The sequence below is a fragment of the Cygnus atratus genome, chromosome 18 (assembly GCF_013377495.2).
Source record: "Cygnus atratus isolate AKBS03 ecotype Queensland, Australia chromosome 18, CAtr_DNAZoo_HiC_assembly, whole genome shotgun sequence".
Lineage (NCBI taxonomy): Eukaryota > Metazoa > Chordata > Aves > Anseriformes > Anatidae > Cygnus > Cygnus atratus.
In genome coordinates, this window is record NC_066379.1 from 6280080 (window position 1) to 6296239 (window position 16160).

At 52.2% G+C, this 16160-nt stretch overlaps 2 protein-coding genes across 8 annotated transcripts in view; one reads left to right on the forward strand and one right to left on the reverse strand.

Moving 5' to 3' along the window:
- TMEM104 (transmembrane protein 104) overlaps positions 1-9593 on the reverse strand; it is a 44543-nt gene extending 34950 nt beyond the window's left edge. For 2 of the 5 annotated variants that reach the window (XM_035558664.2, XM_035558667.2), the window contains exons 1-6: positions 9517-9593; positions 8172-8282; positions 6063-6184; positions 4016-4097; positions 2971-3073; positions 2480-2560 (exon numbers count right to left, since the gene is read on the reverse strand). In XM_035558664.2, coding sequence (XP_035414557.1) covers positions 2480-2560; positions 2971-3073; positions 4016-4097; positions 6063-6184; positions 8172-8216 — 433 coding nt within the window. In that variant the 5' untranslated portion in view covers positions 8217-8282; positions 9517-9593. Of the gene's footprint in view, positions 1-2479; positions 2561-2970; positions 3074-4015; positions 4098-6062; positions 6185-8171; positions 8283-8384; positions 8423-9455 lie in introns of those variants that run through there. The other 3 variants (XM_035558668.2, XM_035558666.2, XM_035558665.2) reach the window with 2 other exon arrangements.
- Positions 9594-9749: 156 nt separating this feature from the next.
- On the forward strand, positions 9750-14098 carry NAT9 (N-acetyltransferase 9 (putative)). Of its 3 annotated transcripts, none has more exons than XM_035558670.2 (7): positions 9750-9825; positions 10712-10854; positions 11604-11713; positions 12800-12940; positions 13158-13217; positions 13401-13495; positions 13581-14098. In XM_035558670.2, exons 2-7 carry the CDS (start codon positions 10778-10780, stop codon positions 13725-13727), a joined length of 630 nt encoding a protein of 209 aa, XP_035414563.1. In that variant the 5' UTR covers positions 9750-9825; positions 10712-10777; the 3' UTR covers positions 13728-14098. The 3 variants fall into 3 exon arrangements, with proteins under 3 accessions (XP_035414563.1, XP_035414564.1, XP_050570331.1); XM_035558671.2 differs by having other exon boundaries at positions 12800-12916; XM_050714374.1 differs by having other exon boundaries at positions 9809-9825; positions 10640-10854.
- The last annotated feature ends 2062 nt before the right edge of the window (positions 14099-16160 follow it).

Consider the following 16160-nt stretch of genomic DNA (forward strand, 5'->3'; position numbering starts at 1 on the left):
CAATGGTTTCCTGTGGGGGGACAGCATGACAGATGTGCCCAGACTCCATTGCTGCAACAAATGACTGCTCGGTCCCAGAAGAAAGCACCCAACATCGCAAATAAAAAAAAGCAGTTCTTCAGAGCCAGCTTTTTTAAAAGAGCATACAGGCCCACCACAGCCTAAACCTAAGACAGCTCCCTTTAAGAAAGCAGACAGTCTGAGACGGAGATTTATCCTCGGCTTACCTCCCAGGACTGCAGATTCAACTCCTGTCAGATTGTTTAAGGAAAAAAAGTTAAGAGAAAAGAGCAGAGAACTCCCTCGGTCTCGGAGGCTTTAAGGTCTATTACAAAGCCTTCACCAGCCTTCCCTCTGAAGGCTGTAAAGCTCTCAGACACCTTGGTTTTGGATCCACGCTTCAAATATTGTGAGCAAAACCCACCCAGACACTTGCTAGCTGTGAAACGGCAGAGGGTGGTGCTTGGAGCCAGGACTTTCCAAGCATGACCCAGTTTCTCAGCACTAGGCTGTAGGAAGGGGTCACCGAGCAACTGCCCTCAGCCAAGGCCTCTCTGTGCAGCTGTCAGCACGAAAACTTCAGCCAGGATCTGCAGAGGGAGGCACCTAACCTGCCTGCTCTCTGCAACGGCTCAGCAGACCAGAGTGCATCTCTCAACTAGGACCGAGCAACAGCTCTTTGCTGCTGAGTATAGAGGAGGGGAAAGCAGCAGGTGAGTTACAGCTGCCCCAGACCCTTTGCTCTGCGTACCTTTCGTCTCATCTCTCACCAGTTGTTTCAAGCCTGCAGCTGTTCCCGCTGACTTCCCGCAGATTTGTCCCTTGGCACTAGCTTGAGTCAGCCCGGGGGAGGATCGCTGACACAGAAAGCAGATAACTCTGGCTAAAACAACATTAAGAAGGGGGATTAAGATTCAGAATGCTAAGCAGTTAATATCGCTTCGCTGGGAAACGTCCATCGGCACCCCAGAGGACGTGTATTTCCAGCACCCTCTACTGGCTGAGCAGCAGCCGGCACCAAGGCAGAGAAGCCTTCTAGAAGGCAACTGCTCAACACCTGGCTCACCTGAGGGGTTATCACCATCTTCCCGGGAAGCACACGAAAAGAAGAGGCCTTCTGAGACTTGTCTGTGTACTCCCCCAGTCCACGTGCAGCAAGAACAGGCCTCCGTACCTAAATCCTCAGTGATACTGCCAAGCCGCATTGTCCAGGGCTTGTTATCAAAGCAACATCCTAATACTAGTCCTCAGAGGAGTACTGAGAGCTAAGGAAGCATCCGCAGTGTTTTACAGATGGCAAAGAACACAAACAAGAAAGCTTGCCTAAAGTCAGAGCATCTCAGAGCAACAGACAAGACTAGGAACAAGATGTTTCTGGGTCTCTAGCGCAGTCAAGTCACCTCTCATCTTCTGACTCAGAAAAGTGGCAGCCTGATTCAATGTGGATTTTGATACTCCCGAATGCTTTATGTCTACAAAGACCCACATGGGGCATATAGGGAAATCAAGCTATTTTTTTCAACTAGACTTTAAAATCAGCAATAATATAGTTGCAACAATCTTCACTCCTTAAGCCCAGCTGTCCTTCAGAAGCAGTCTTAGAATGGCATAAAGCTGATGTAATGTAGTGGAAAAAACAGCCCATCACATCCTTGTAAGGTGGCTAGCGAACAAGAGAAAATGTCGCTGTCCACAAGAAATGGGGCCTGACAGGCTCAAAATTGCACAGCCATGGTGTCTGATGATTTTCTGGCTCTGCTCAGCATTTCAAATGTACTCCTCACCCAGCTTCAGAACGCCTAACATTGTAGCTTGGGTTTCTACTGTATGCAGCAACGGATACGGCTTTATTGCAGTATACCTACAAGCTCGTTCCCTGACATACAACAAAAGACACTTAATAGCAAAAAGACAAGATATCTGCCTACCATGTGCTCACCAGGGACCCTTCTTCATTCAGTAGTTCACGTCCCAGCAGCTGACCCCCACCCCCAGATACATGCAGTTCTCAGCAGCTCTCCCCAGAAGCCTCTCTCCTTCAGACAGAGGCTTACAGGGTTCAGGAAAAAAAAGTTTTATTCTCAAATACTGCCAAGGTGGAACCAGTGAATTCTACAGCTGGGCTCTACCACTGCAGAGAACAGAGATCAGAGGGCAGATGCAGGGTTAGGTTGAGAACAGTCAGAAGAGGCACTGACTTAAACCTACCTGTGTCAGCCAACTACCCAGAGCTGGTATTTTTGGCAACACCACCACAGCACCCGCCCCTTCATGCAGGTTCTGGCCCACAAATATCCCGCTTTGTAGAAACACTACACAGAGGGATGGATAGTTTGCAGACAAGGAACAACACTCTTGGACGGAACCATCTCAAACTCAGAATGCAAACCCACACTGAGAAGCACTCAGACTTAACACAAGACATACACACAGCATGCAGCAGGACTGTGAGGGACTTTTAAACGCATGAATCACATACCTTTATTGAAGAACATGGAAGCCATCTGGCCCATTTCCACCCTTTCAGTGATTTCAAAGATATTGGGTGAGCCGCGTCTCTCTGCAAGTTGAAAACAAGAAGATTTCAACCAGTCCCTCGAGTGAAAACAGAGGCCAGACTATCTGAAGACACCCAAGAAGCTCCAGCAGTAGTCTGAAGGACACTATGTACTATCTACCACTCCACAGCTGCAGAGCCACGGGTCCAATCACTCTGCTGAAGTTAGTTTAAAGTGTTTTCAAAATAAGGTATTATCATCTTAGTGACCTAGAGGGAAGAGATCTTTATCAGACTGCAGAAGGTAAACTGAATTCTCAATGAGCCTTATCTTGCAAGTGCTAAAGTCTTTGGGATGCAAATGTGAAATTAAGGGCAAAATGGACAGAAGAGTCCTGCTCCACTTACTGGGGCTCACGGGAATGCTGCCTGTAGAGAAAAGGTCTCAGTGAAAGCATGAAGCAGGTACTTACGAACTGACAGGATAGGTCGCGTCTCTGCTCGCTCGTAGCCATCTTGGAGGAGAACATCACTGTCAGATACTCCAGAGGAAGAATCCTCATCCTCATCATCCTCCTGGAAGAAAAGGCCAGACCACTGCTCAGGTTTCCACTACCTACAGCACAAGCTATGGCACTGCCAGTGTCATGGTCTCACTTCCAGCACCTCAGAGGTAGAGCCCATACAGGGCCGGGCAGGACAGGCTAGCAAGTAGGGGCAATATCAGGAGCCCTTGGCCCAAGCTTGAGACACTGGAGAGCAGAAAAGGGCACTAGCAGAGCAGTCTGAGGTGAGTGCCAGGCTCTGCTCTTAGCAGGTCATACAGCAACAGCATCCGATTCACACAGTGATACGTGGCACGAGGAAGTCAGAAGCGTCTGACAGATCTACAGGGCTGCAGAACTGGTAAAAGAAATCTTAGTGTTTTTATTGGCCATTTCTGCTCTGTCTGGCTATGACATCTCGTAACTCCAGCCCAGTAACATACAGGCAGGGATCTAAATCAGTGCAAACAATCATACCTCACACTGATCCAGAAAAGCCACTAAAGCCAGGATCCAAAAAAGCCACAAGCAAATTTTCCAGCAAGGACATACTTCAGGACTGTCCACCCCCTGGGACACATCCTGACTGGCAGCAAGGACATTCCTGCCTGTCCCAGTTAAGTGACCTGAGATCAGTGAGGATTTATAGAACCTGGCACACTCCAAATGGCACCGATATATTGCCTGCCACCTCTCCACACTCGCTGAGCAACGCTTCAGGGCAAGGAGAGCACATTCAGTAAAAAATGTGAGAAGCACAAGAGATTTTTTCAAAGCCGGAGCAGAAAATCCTGTCTTTAATGAGCAACCCCACGGGGAACTAAAAGTCATATTTTACACGGCAAAGTTCCGTAGAGTAGAAATCTATTCCTTTATTAGAGTTATTAATGAGGCGAGGCAAAGACAGAGGAATCTCAGGCAAGCCTTGTGTCATAAAAACACCAGAAAATGGAAAATGAAACCCCACACAAACCTTGCGTTTTTCCATCCTCTTCCATCGCAGCTGGGCATTTGCAGCAGCCATGGCCTCCACCACAAACGTGGTAGTCATATAGCTTGGGAGAGAAATTCAGTTAATATCAACAACAGTCAAGCATTGTTGCTTAAGATACTTGGAGAATTAGTCTCACTGTTTGTAGGGGCAAACACACCAAATAAACAGAACTGCTTTCACCAACTTTGCACCCTCCCCCCCGCCTATTTCATAGTTTCTGCTCAGCACACTGCTGCCTTCTGCTCTTGAGATGGAGGTGTTCAAGCAGAGAACAAAATGCAGTAAAAATACACATGCCTTCAGATATCAGGAGACATTAGGTAGCTGAAAAACTCCTTGCTAGTAGTTTTGAGGGTTTGGGAAGACAAGAGGAGTTTCCCCCCCTGTTACAAAGCTGGGCCCTAAAAGGGAAAAGGAAGCCTGGACTAGCACAGTGCTGTTAGGAAGTTTATCTATTACAGCCTGTGGCAAATGTACTGTGCTGCCCTAAAGACTCTTACAAATGGCATTAGAAAAAAACAACACAAGGCAGAAGGGCAGATCACATCTATATGCAAACAAGCTTTGCTGGAGGCCATGGGAAAAACTGGCCAGGGGACAGTTACAGTCACTGATGCTTCTATGGAAAGCACGTCGTTATCTCAGCTAAACAGTCCTGTAATTAAAGAAAACTTCAAATCAATCTTAGTTAAGGCGTTAGAGTGGTTTCCCTGTTTCAGGAATTGGACTCATTTATCAAGCTCAAGCGAGAGATTAATTTTGCCAGAATAAAAGAAAGCAGCCCTGTTCTGAGGCCCACGTAGCAATTTCTGCACAGATTCTTCTTGCACCGAAGGGTCATTGCCCAGAGGGCAAGAGGAAGCCGAGCACCAGCGCTGGGACAAAAGCAATGCAGCTCCCGAGGCACTGAATACTTCAAGCTCTGTTTTTACTTCAGTCTGGTTGTGGAACCCAGGTTTGGAAACTTGTGCTCTTCTGCTGACCTTGACGGACTCTCTGCTAGTGCTGCATTTCACGTGCTCAATTTGTGCTTTGAAACAACTACCTAGAAGGACTGCTTACAAAGCTCCCGGTACTGGTACTGCCACAGTTGACATCTCAATCAAGCCTCTGAAGCACACAGCTTTGAGGTGGGGAATTTAGAAGTGTTACTACAGTCGGTACTGAGCATGGCTACCCCTGTTCAGCAGCACCTAACAGGTCTGAAAATCACTGCCTTCACATCAAAGGCACGTTCAGAACTAGTTATCCACAAGAAAAGAACTTCTAAGTTCTGATCTTACCAACAGCAGGAGGGGAATTTTATTCTTATTTATTTGTAAACCAAGCAAGAAACGAGCAGGGATACACGGCTTGTCGGGAAGACGACAATTCTGTTAATAACTGGAGAATTTCAAGCTGCCTGGACATCGGTGCTCTATCGGCAGCCTTCAGCTCCACCTGCTGCTCCAGCAGGGACACAGGCAGCTGAGCAGAAGCTCGTGGCAAACCCGCTCCAAAGTCACGAGACCTGCTCCAAGGTCTCAAGCAGCAAAGGGCAGGCGGCAGACAGGCCCAGCCACGCAGCAGTTTGTTTGCTCGACACGCTTGCAGCTGCCCCAAGCACTGCCAGAAGCCAAGAAAAAACAACAGGTCTGCTTCCCACCTGCAACTCTTGAGCCAGAGAAATGAACCCACGTCACTTGTGACCTGGTTAACGTTCGTGGAATTGATCTGTGACATACGCAAGCAAGGGACATGCACAGGGAGTACAGGAAAAGAAAAAAGAAGCTGGGAGAGAGGTCCCAAAAGACTGGACTAGAGCAAAAGTCTTTTCTCTCTGTCAGGAGATGTGGTGCAGCACCACATCCCAGACAGTCAGAAAACACATCCCTCCAAATAACATCCACAGGCCTGCAGAGATCAGTGCTCAAAGAGCAGAGGGACAGGACCCCTGAGAAAGGCAGCCTAAGTCTCAGCACTGTTCTTAGGGCTCCACCGAACTGAACACCCCCCAGTCTCCTGAAGACACATACCCACATCCTACCTCATAAAGCCCAGGAACATGAGGAGAACAAGGCTGACCAGCCACCCTGCTGTGGCAAACGCCTTCGGCATGGTTAGAGCTCCTGTCCCGACGATGAGGTTGAACATGTATACCAGACCGACCTGCAATATCCACATAATCCAACATGAGTTCGCAGCTTTGCCAGAGATCATCCAAAACCCCTCACATGCATGCTAATTCAAATGGAGAGAGCAATCTTTGTGCGCAAGGTGGGTGGGACCAAGCCCATGTTAGAGACAAAAATCCTAGGAGACTGATAACCAGAGAACAAAGCAAGTTACAGCACGTTTTTCATGAAAAGACTGTAATTCCTTCTCCATTTTTCTAATTTTAAAATACTGCTTCCTTCTAACTTTCAAAGTTAAAAAGGATGCGAGCTTTGTTTGCTCTAACATCCATGAGCTTCTATCAGAATTGTTTACAATGTGGGTTTGGGTCTCTCGTTATTTTCTGACCTAAGTACTTACGACTACATACAAGAGTTCCCTTTCAGGATTTCTTATTCTTCATTATTCTTAAGCAAGCAGGAAACATCCAAACAGAACTGCAATCCAAAGCCTGCTTGCCATTTTACCAGTAAGCAACTCAGCGCTCTGGAAAAGCTATTTCACTTCCGGAAGGGAAAGGATTTTATCATCTCTAGCAACCGCCTTTTTTTTTTTTCTGGCCCAAGGCAAAAAGATAATTGTGCACCTGGACAGCACCCCCAGACTGCAAATTTAGCCGAACTCACAAAGATTGCCCCAAAGTTTGTTGTTGCTGATGTTTTCTCTCTTTTTTTCCTAATATAGGTCAGTCTCTCTCTAGAGGAGAGTCAGTAAAGAGCTATGCCAGAGTACATTTTTCTGAGGGTGAAGAAATTGATACCAGAACTATTCCCCAGAGACCACGCACGCCCTCCCGCCCTACATTCACTAACACAAGCAGAGCAATTTCATCTTCTGATGGCTCTCCCAGGACAAGTCAGCCATCGCAGCTCGCAGGAAAGTTCTTTTCATTCGGCTGGCACAGCTGTCATTCCCCAAGCACACCTCCTGCTCAAGTGCCCAGGGCCATGACTCACTTCAGTGAAGGACTCTTTAAAATAAAACACTCAAGTGATTTTCCTTGACTGCGGTCAAGTAGGCTGAGATGAGATCGGTGCTTGTGTATTCAGGCTAGCTGGACATCTTCAGGCAAAGAGGAAAGAGCGCTCTAGACTTTGAGATGAGAGTCTAGGAAATTCCTGCCACACCAACATAAATGTGACGCTAATTCTTTAGGGTCCAGACACTCCAGTTACTGTCTTGCTCTATTTTCTCAGTCGTGGCCTATTTCTGCAGTCTGATATCCAGTTATTCTGAATTCAATCATTAACAGGGGGATGAAAGCTTCAGAACATCTGAAAGCTGACATGTAGAATTCAGCACTCGTTCTCTATTTAGTCATCTGTGGGGTTTTTGGGGAAAATTGTTTGCAAAGCATTGATCTAAGAGCTGACACTACATGAACACTTGTGGCTATCAAAACCGTATTTCCAGTAACATAATAAAGAAGTAATTGGTTCTGCAAGTTCATGGGGCATGACACAGAAGAAACACCCTGACTGACAACTTTAAATGAAGTGGGTTAAAATAAATTACTGAAATTCACTTATTTGTAGCTGTTCTTTTATATATGATTTTCCTCTGAACTTCTTAAAAGAAAACAAAAGGACAATTTCCACATCACAATTTTCCCTGCTTAAGTGAGCTTCACGTGACAATTTAGGCTGATGAAAATGCTGAAGTATAAGAGCGACAGGTAGAAGGATGCAAGAGCTGATATCAGACACGAAGCTTTTCTTAACACATTTTAAGAAACTATACCTTAAGCAGACATCATCCTTTACAGCACATAAAGGAACGTGTGATGTTGTAGAAAGAAAGAGCTACAAGTACTAAGCATTTTGAAGTAGCCTTTGACCTCCACTACCTCTTGAAACACTGAGGCTATGTGCACGGGGAAGTGGGAAATGACAACGCAAACCGTGCTGAAAGAAGAGGATTTTGAAAAGACTTCTGAGTAAAGACACCCAGGCCGGCGGTGAGCCCGAAGCGCAGGACTTACGTAAGGCGAGTAAAGCTCTCCCGTATCGGTAATGCCGCCGGCCATGGCGAAGGCAGTTGGGAGGCTCGGAGCAGAACGAGGAGGGCGTTCTCAACTTCTGTCGCCTTTTACCTAGGGAAAGAAAAGCACAAAGTTGTGTCACCTTTGTCGGAAAGAGGGGGAACTCACGAGGCAACTTTTGCACGCTTGTCTTCTGACACAGGACAGACGCACCCGGCTCAGCAGCAACACAGCTCAGCACCACGAGAAGTTCCCTGCCCAACTAGCCCAGCTGAAAGCAACACCCGAGGGCCCTGCCCTTCCACAGCACGCGATGTCCCAACCAGCCAGAGGGAGGTTTCAGACCGCAGGAGGAAGCACGCCTGCCCTGGGGACGCTCTCAAACCTCGCTTCTCACACAGCCGCTGCTCCTAAGGAGCACAGGGCTGCTGCCAAGCAGGGCAGGCTGAGGCAGCCCCCGGCCTCCCCGAACGACCCCGGGGGCAGAAAATAGCAGGCAGCTGACAGCAGCCCCACAAAGACACAGGGCACCGAGCTACCTGCACCGGGGTTTTTAATGCACGAGTATTTGGGGAACCTCCACCGCCTGCCAGAGCCCCGGGGAGTGAGGCAGCAACAACACACGCTGAGGGGGGGGGACCTGGGAGCACCACTAGCCCCCGGTGGTCCCACACAGGGAGCCCAGACCCCACAGAGACCCCAGGAGCCCCACACAGGGACCCCAGACCCCCCAGGTGCCCCACAGGGGGACCCCACAAAGGGTCCCCAACCCGCCCCCCCCCAGAGACCCCTAGTGGCCCCACAAAGAAATCCCAGACCCATTGGGGACCCCCAGTGTCCCCACACAGGGACCCCAGACCCCACCGGGACCTCACACAGAGACTCCAGACCCCACAGGGACCCACAGGGACCCCCAGTGGTCCCAGAGACCCCAGACCCCACAGGGGCCCCACACATGGTTCCCAGACCCCACAGGGACCTCAGACCCCACAGGGACCCCACACAGAGACCCCAAGCACCCCAGGGACCCCCCACAGGACCCCAGACCCCCCCAGGGACCCCCGGGGACCCCATACCGGGACACCAGACCCTCCAGAAACCCCCAGGACCCTCACACAGGGACCCAGGACCCCACACAGGGAACCCAGACCCCACAGGGACCCCCGGTGGTCCCACACAGAGACCCCAGACCCCCCAGAGACCCCTGGCGGCCCCACACAGGGACCCGCCCAGAACCCCTAAACCCCCCCCAGGACCCCCAAACCCCCCCCCGGACACCCTCACCCGCCCTACTGCAGCCCTAGTGAGGACAAGCAGCCGGTCCCAAGGCCAGGGGCCCCCTCACCGGCGACCGGCGGCCGGCACCCTCCTCCTCCTCCTCCCCCTCCTCCCGGCCCTGCCCCGGGGCCGCCCCCGGGCCCCTCACTGCGCACGCGCGGCCCGGGGAACGGGGGCGTGGGCCGGCGGCGGTGGAGGGGGGGAAGTCTTCCGCGCACGTGACCAGGCCCCGCTCCTTCGCCCGCGGATTGGAGGGGCCGGGGTCACGCGGGGAGGGGGTGGGCGGGGGGAAGGGGAAGGGGGCGTGGCCACGGGGCCACGTCGGGGTGGGAGGGGTGAGCGGCGCTGTGCGCGTGCGCGGAGGGAGACGGCGCAGGTAGGGGCGGCGGTGCCGGCACCGCGCGGGGCCCTGCAGAGCTCCGCATCCCAGCCCCGGTTCCCCCCCGCAGCCCCCCCATCGTATCCCCAGATCCCAGCCCCGGCTCCCCCCCTGCAGCCCCCCCATCGTATCCCCAGATCCCAGCCCCGGCTCCCCCCCGCAGCCCCCCCATCGTATCCCCAGATCCCAGCCCCGGATCCCCCCCTGCAGCCCCCCCTTCGTATCCCCAGATCCCAGCCCCGGCTCCCCCCCCGCAGCCCCCCCATCGTATCCCCAGATCCCAGCCCCGGCTCCCCCCCTGCAGCCCCCCCATCGTATCCCCAGATCCCAGCCCCGGATCCCCCCTGCAGCCCCCCCTTCGTATCCCCAGATCCCAGCCCCGGATCCCCCCCTGCAGCCCCCCCTTCGTATCCCCAGATCCCAGCCCCGGATCCCCCCCAGGCTCCAGATCCCAAACCCAAATCACCCCGCAGCCCCAGCTCCCAGCCCCGGATCCCCCCCCAGCCCCCAGTCCCAGCCCCGGATCTCTGCACAGCTCCGCATCCCAGCCCCGGATCCCCCCAAAGCTGATCCATCCCAGCCCTGGATCTCCCCAAAGCTCCAGATCCCAGCCCCGGATCCCCTCGCAGCCCCCCATTCCCGGATCCCTCCGTAGCTCCACATCCCAGCCCCAGATCCCCTCGCAGCCCCCAATCCCAGCCCCAGATCCCTTCACAGCCCCCAGTCCCAGCCCCAGATCTCTGCATAGCTCCAGATCCCAGCCCCAGATCCCTCCATAGCCCCATATCCCAGTTCTGGATCCCCCCTACAGCCCCCGATCCCAGCCCCAGGCATCAGTCCGAGCCCCATCCGCACAGCTGGAGCTGCCCCCACTGCCTTGCAGAGAGCTCCAGCACTTGCTGTGCCACCCCTCAGCTGCGCGGCGGGCACACGGCCGTGTCTCAGGGCCATGAGGATTAACCAGGACACCGTGCTGCAAGGGAACAGGGCGACCCTGGTGCCGTACACCCCGGCACACGTGCCCCGGTACGTGGCTCGCATCCTCTGGTCTGGTTTCACTTCCCTTTTTTAGTGTGTTGTTCGGAAAGGGTGCTGGCTTGGCAGCTGCAGGGGCCTCTTCCCCATGGGAACGGCACGGAAATTAAAAAAAGAAAGCTGTAGAAAGACAGTAAGTTGTGCCCGCCCTGCGCACAGCAGTCATCCCTGAGGTGTGTGCTTTTTGCCAGGACTGCTGTGTATCCACAGAGAGGGAAATACCTGGCTGTGTGCGAACAGCCAGCACTTCTAATATTCACTCGTATCTTTCTGTAGTGGCCAGGGAATAGCAGGACTTCAATGTGTAACGCCAGGCAGGCAAACGTCTCGTCAATGCGCTTTGTAAAGCGCTGCCCTGGGCAGCTGCCGGCTCTGCACAAAGGTGGCAGTATTTGTCAAGTTGTCAGTGGTACGGTGAGGCTGTATCAAAATCGGCTGGGCTGAAATCTTGACCCTTGGTGCTGCTAGGTCAGTACTCTTACAAACTTCGAGCTTGTGTCGTGGCTCTCTTCACACAAAGCTACAGGATGCACAAACTTCGCTAAACTTCCCAGGAGATCGCTGGTTCCTGTTTTACATAAGCGAGAGGCTTGCAGATACTTTCGAGTTGCTGTGAACGCCAGGCTAATATTTCCAGAACACCTTCACGACAGGGCACAGGCAGATCCTTGGAGCACTTGTGGAAATCGTCCTGCGGTGCTGCTGCTAAGCCAGGGGTCTGCCGCTGGTCTCTTTGTCAGGTACCACGAGTGGATGCAGTCAGAGGAGCTGCAGCGCCTGACCGCCTCCGAAGCGCTGAGCCTGGAGCAGGAGTATGAGATGCAGCGCAGCTGGCGGGACGACGCAGACAGTGAGGATCTTAAATACCTTCTAGGAGTGGGTGGAAGTGGAGAGTGGGTCCCTCTCTGTCCCGTAAAGGACACAGGGTGGGCTGAGAGCGCCTGGTGAGTGGGCTTTACTAACTGAACCTGAGGGGATGTGAGACTGGCTGTCAGTTCAGCCAGCTTTGCCTTAGCACCACAGCACGTTGGCTTACTCAGACCATCTACCACCTTCACAGTTTCTGTACTTTGTGGGGCTCTGGGTTTCTTCGTCTTCAGTATTCGGAGCCAGATGAACAGCGATAGTTTGAAGCAAGGGGACTATGGACATGGTAACTTTCTAGGGAGACCAGAGCATGTTTGTAGCTGATACATGCTCAGGGATATACCATGCAGAGCTGCTGGCATCCTTTTTGTGCAGTTTTTCAAAGGTAACGATGATTTAATTTGCACAGCGTTATCTGCTGAGCTTCTCCAGCACCATCACCACTCCCCAGGACTGATCATCGTAAAAAGGTGGAAGGGAGCTGTATATTTCCTTGGGATTCGAATTACTTTATAATTACCTCGTTGAGATTTATTGACTGAATTGGTTCCCTGGCTCTATTACAGGTAATGAATCAGTGCTCATAAAAGCCTCGTAGAAATACAGTGAGCTGCAAAATAGCAAGGCTGGCAAAGATCTCAGTCTGAAGATCTTAGCTGGCATTAAAAGCTTTGTTGAGAGCAGCAGTAAAGTGGACCAGGTGAATCACTAGGTGATCCTTGTGCACCAAACAATTCTTCGCCCAAACTTGCTGCAGAGAGACAAAGCAGTGAGACCTCAGTCAGGGAATGAAAGTTTTCACGCTCCTTTTTACACAAGCTGTTTCTAGTCTTAGTGTCTGCACGATCCTTTGTGCTCATAATGGGTTTTTCAGAATATTTCTTATGTTTCTAGGGACGGGAGCAGGCATGCTTGGCATGGGAGGTGCAATTATTACCTCTTCCTCACTGCTAACATGTGGAAACTGCTGTTCCTTTGCCCGTTGCATGCCTTTAATTTCATCCTTCAGTACTTTGTGAATAATTCTTAGCGTGCCGTGAGAATGTTGCTTCTTGTCTGTTCTCCACAGAGTGCACCTTCATCGTGCTGGACACGGAGCGCTGGTCTGGGCAGGCACATGGGGAGGAGGACTGCATGGTGGGGGATGTGAATCTCTTTCTCACCGACACTGAGGATCCGACTTTGGGTGAGATTGAAATTATGATTGCAGGTAAGGTTCTGCTTGCTAGCTTGGGCCTTTGTCACCTTGGCTAAAGCCAGACAGATGTTACTTAGGGCAGATTTTTATTCTCATTGCTTTACCTCAGCCGTTCAGTCCTGATCAGCATCTGTTGCTGGCCTGGGACACAGCCTCTTCTGAAAAGCACCCAGCACAGCTGACTTGTCTCACCTGACAGGATGCTGATTTCTGTGGCTCTCCCTTTCAGAGCCCAGCTACCGTGGCAGAGGATTTGGCAAGGAGGCAACTCTGATGATGATGTCCTACGGTAAGGATAGCCCAGGGCACAGGGATGGGAGTAGAGTTGTGATGTGAACTCGAAGCACGTATTCCTGGTGATGTAGATAGTAGTAAAGGGTGCACCAGCCTCAGAAACTGGAGTCCTGTGTCTTTGTAGATGTGGCAGCCAAGCAGGTAACTGGAATGCTTGTCTTTCTGGTTTCTTTTGTAGGAGTGACAGACCTGGGCATCACCAAATTTGAGGCTAAGATCGGTCAGGAAAACGAAGCCAGCATTTGCATGTTCAAGAAGCTTCATTTTAAGGAGGTGTGGTGCCAACTTCTACCCAGAGGACATGAGCAGCATTTGTCCCATGACTGGGACTGAACTTTTTTTCTTCTGCGTGGTCCAGGTTGCTGTGAACAGCGTTTTCCAAGAGGTGACGCTGAGGCTGGATGTCAGTGATGAGGAGAAACGATGGCTCCTGGACCAGACAAGCCACGTGGAGAAGAAAACCTACAGTGAAGTGAAGCTGCCAGCCGGAGAGCTGGAGACCTGACGGGTACAGCCAGGCACAGGCCTGGGTTCCAGGGAGGAGCTGGACCCTGTTGGGAGCTCTGAGCGTGGGTGACACCTCTGTGTTGTTTTGGTCTGTCTCCTTTGGTTATGTTGTCATCTTGTCACCTTTGCACTTTCTTGCAACAGCCACTAACTCACAGACCCGATTGGGAATGACTCCGTAACTTTAACGTGCTGTTCCAGCACAGCCTAAATCACCAGCAGTTAATTGATTCCTGGTGCAACCAGTTTGTGGACAGGCAGTACCCAGTGTTCCTACTTCCCTTAGAGCAGGATTCCTCAGTGCGACACAGGAGTCTGGGAACTCTGGTGGCTCTGCTCTTCTTGGAATAATAAAAAAAAAGACAAAAATCTGAGGTTCCTGAGCGTGATCTGGGAGCAGTGGGGCTTTCTATGGCTGGTGAAAGGGTGGTGAGGCCAACAGAGCCTCCCTTCTGGGACTCTGAATCCTATTTTCTGGGGTGCGGTGGGCGCTGCTGGGTGCTGGAGGTGAGAGAGGCCCAGGTGTGGGTGAAAAGTGCTGGCCCCCTTTCAGCTCTGAAGCTGGGTTGGTAAGGGAATTGGTGAGGTGAGGAATACCTGGCTGATCACACTGCTCAAAGATTGACAGGGTCGAGTTTTCTCACAAGGAAAGACGGCATAGACTGCTAGGATACCACAGCCCCTCTGAGTCCCCCAAAATGCTACTGATTCACAATAAAACTACAAAGATTGAAGGAGTCAGCCTGTTAACATGATTAAAACCACCAGCATCAGCCAAGCAAGACCAGAGCACAGCCTCTCCGTGATCTCTACATGACCAGGGAACTGGCAGCTGCAGGAGGCTGCCGAGACAAAACCCTGCTCCGCTCAGACCTGTGCCTGGGTACACGGGTGTCTGGTACGAGCGCGGACCTGGAAACCTCAGGCCATCAGCTGGGAAGTGATATTTCACTTCATTTTATCTGTCGTTATCACAGCAAGGGGAAGGAAAACGCATCTGAAAGAAGAAGTGATTTCCTTCTTCAAAGCAGCTCAGGACTTGCCGTGCGGAGCCTGGAGGCTGTGTGCTGCTCCCCAGTGGGATGAACCGGGGGGCGGGCTGCGAGCACCGCTCACCGGGGCAGAAACCTTTAGGGCAAGAGTCAGCCTGTGATACATCCGAGGTCTGTTGCTGAAAAAGAGCCATTGGTCTGACTCATTCTGGACCGAGTTTCTAACGCAGTTATTTAACCTGACCTTCCCTGCCCGACTCAACATGCTCTCAGTAGCAGGGAAGCGCGCTCAAAGAAGAGGTGGGGAGGATAACTCATGGGGTGTTCCCTCACTGTAAGGGCAGCTGTAATGGCTAATTCTAGACCAGAAATGATTTGTTCCAGTTATGAAGTATCAGATAATAGCTTGCAGATCCACACAGGACTGTTGTTATCAGAGACTGGTAGACTCTGGAATTTTTAGTGCCGCTTTGCCAGTATTTTTAGGGCCTGGGAGTTGGAGTTTTCCAATTTTAGTTCAGTTAAATAAATCAGCACTATGAATACTATTACAACCAAGCGTAGGAACTAAGTGTGTATCGTGGTATTTTAAACAAGTGTTTCACAGGGATTTTGTTGTAGCAAAAGCTTTGCAGCGATAAAGCAAGAGCAGCTCTACTTACAGCTGGGATCGAAGTGACAAGGCCTAGTGAGCCTCGGGCTGTTCAACACCAGCTGGGCAGGAGTGGATTTTGTTCTCCAGGACGGCATTTGCAGAACCCGATGGCATCGCGCTCCTTTCTTTGACGTCCACAGGTTCCTGACACCAGGCTGCTCTGTTCCAGAGCCGCTAGGGCAGAGTCCTTGGGGAAAACGTGAGGAGTGGGGCCTGGTGCTGGAGGGGTGTAGCGGCTCCGTTTGGGCTCGCGCCTTGCTGGGCAGCTGTAGGGTCTGGGTCTAGGTTGGTTGTGGACCTGGTGACGAGCACCCTACCATCCCCAAACCCCCTGCCACCAGCTCCCAGCCCACCAGCACCACGCTGGGGCTCCCCCTGCTCTCACCTCCCCGTGCCAGACCCCCATCTCCTAGGGGCTCACCTCCATCTGGGAGCCCCCTTGGCCACTTTTCTGGCTCTCCCCAAGCTGGGGTGTGCTCAGCGGTGCCTGGAAGGGACAGGATAAGGGCTCACCCTTCTCCCATCGCCCAGCCTGGCCTAGGGATGTGCTGGTCCCTGGTCCCACGGGACAGCCTCGCTTCTGTCACCCAGGCAGCCACCAGAGCCCGCGTGCTGCTGCGCTCCCGCTGTTGCTCCGGCACCGGCAAGCTCCCCGCCTGGCATCCCCAGTGCCCAGGCAACGCCGAGCCCAGGCAAAGCCTTCACCCTGGCAACCCGAAACAAGCTTGGGTCTGTCCCCGAGCCCCCCCACGTGAGAACCGGCCCCCAGGCTGCTCCGATCGGG

Excerpts from the sequence above, each read along its gene's own strand:
- NAT9 (XM_035558670.2), top strand. The coding sequence starts at position 10,778 with ATGAGGATTAACCAGGACACCGTGCTGCAAGGGAACAGGGCGACCCTG. Across the intron at positions 12,941-13,157 it reads GATTGAAATTATGATTGCAG|AGCCCAGCTACCGTGGCAGA; the intron begins GTAAGGTTCTGC and ends TCTCCCTTTCAG. Across the intron at positions 13,218-13,400 it reads TCTGATGATGATGTCCTACG|GAGTGACAGACCTGGGCATC; the intron begins GTAAGGATAGCC and ends TTTCTTTTGTAG.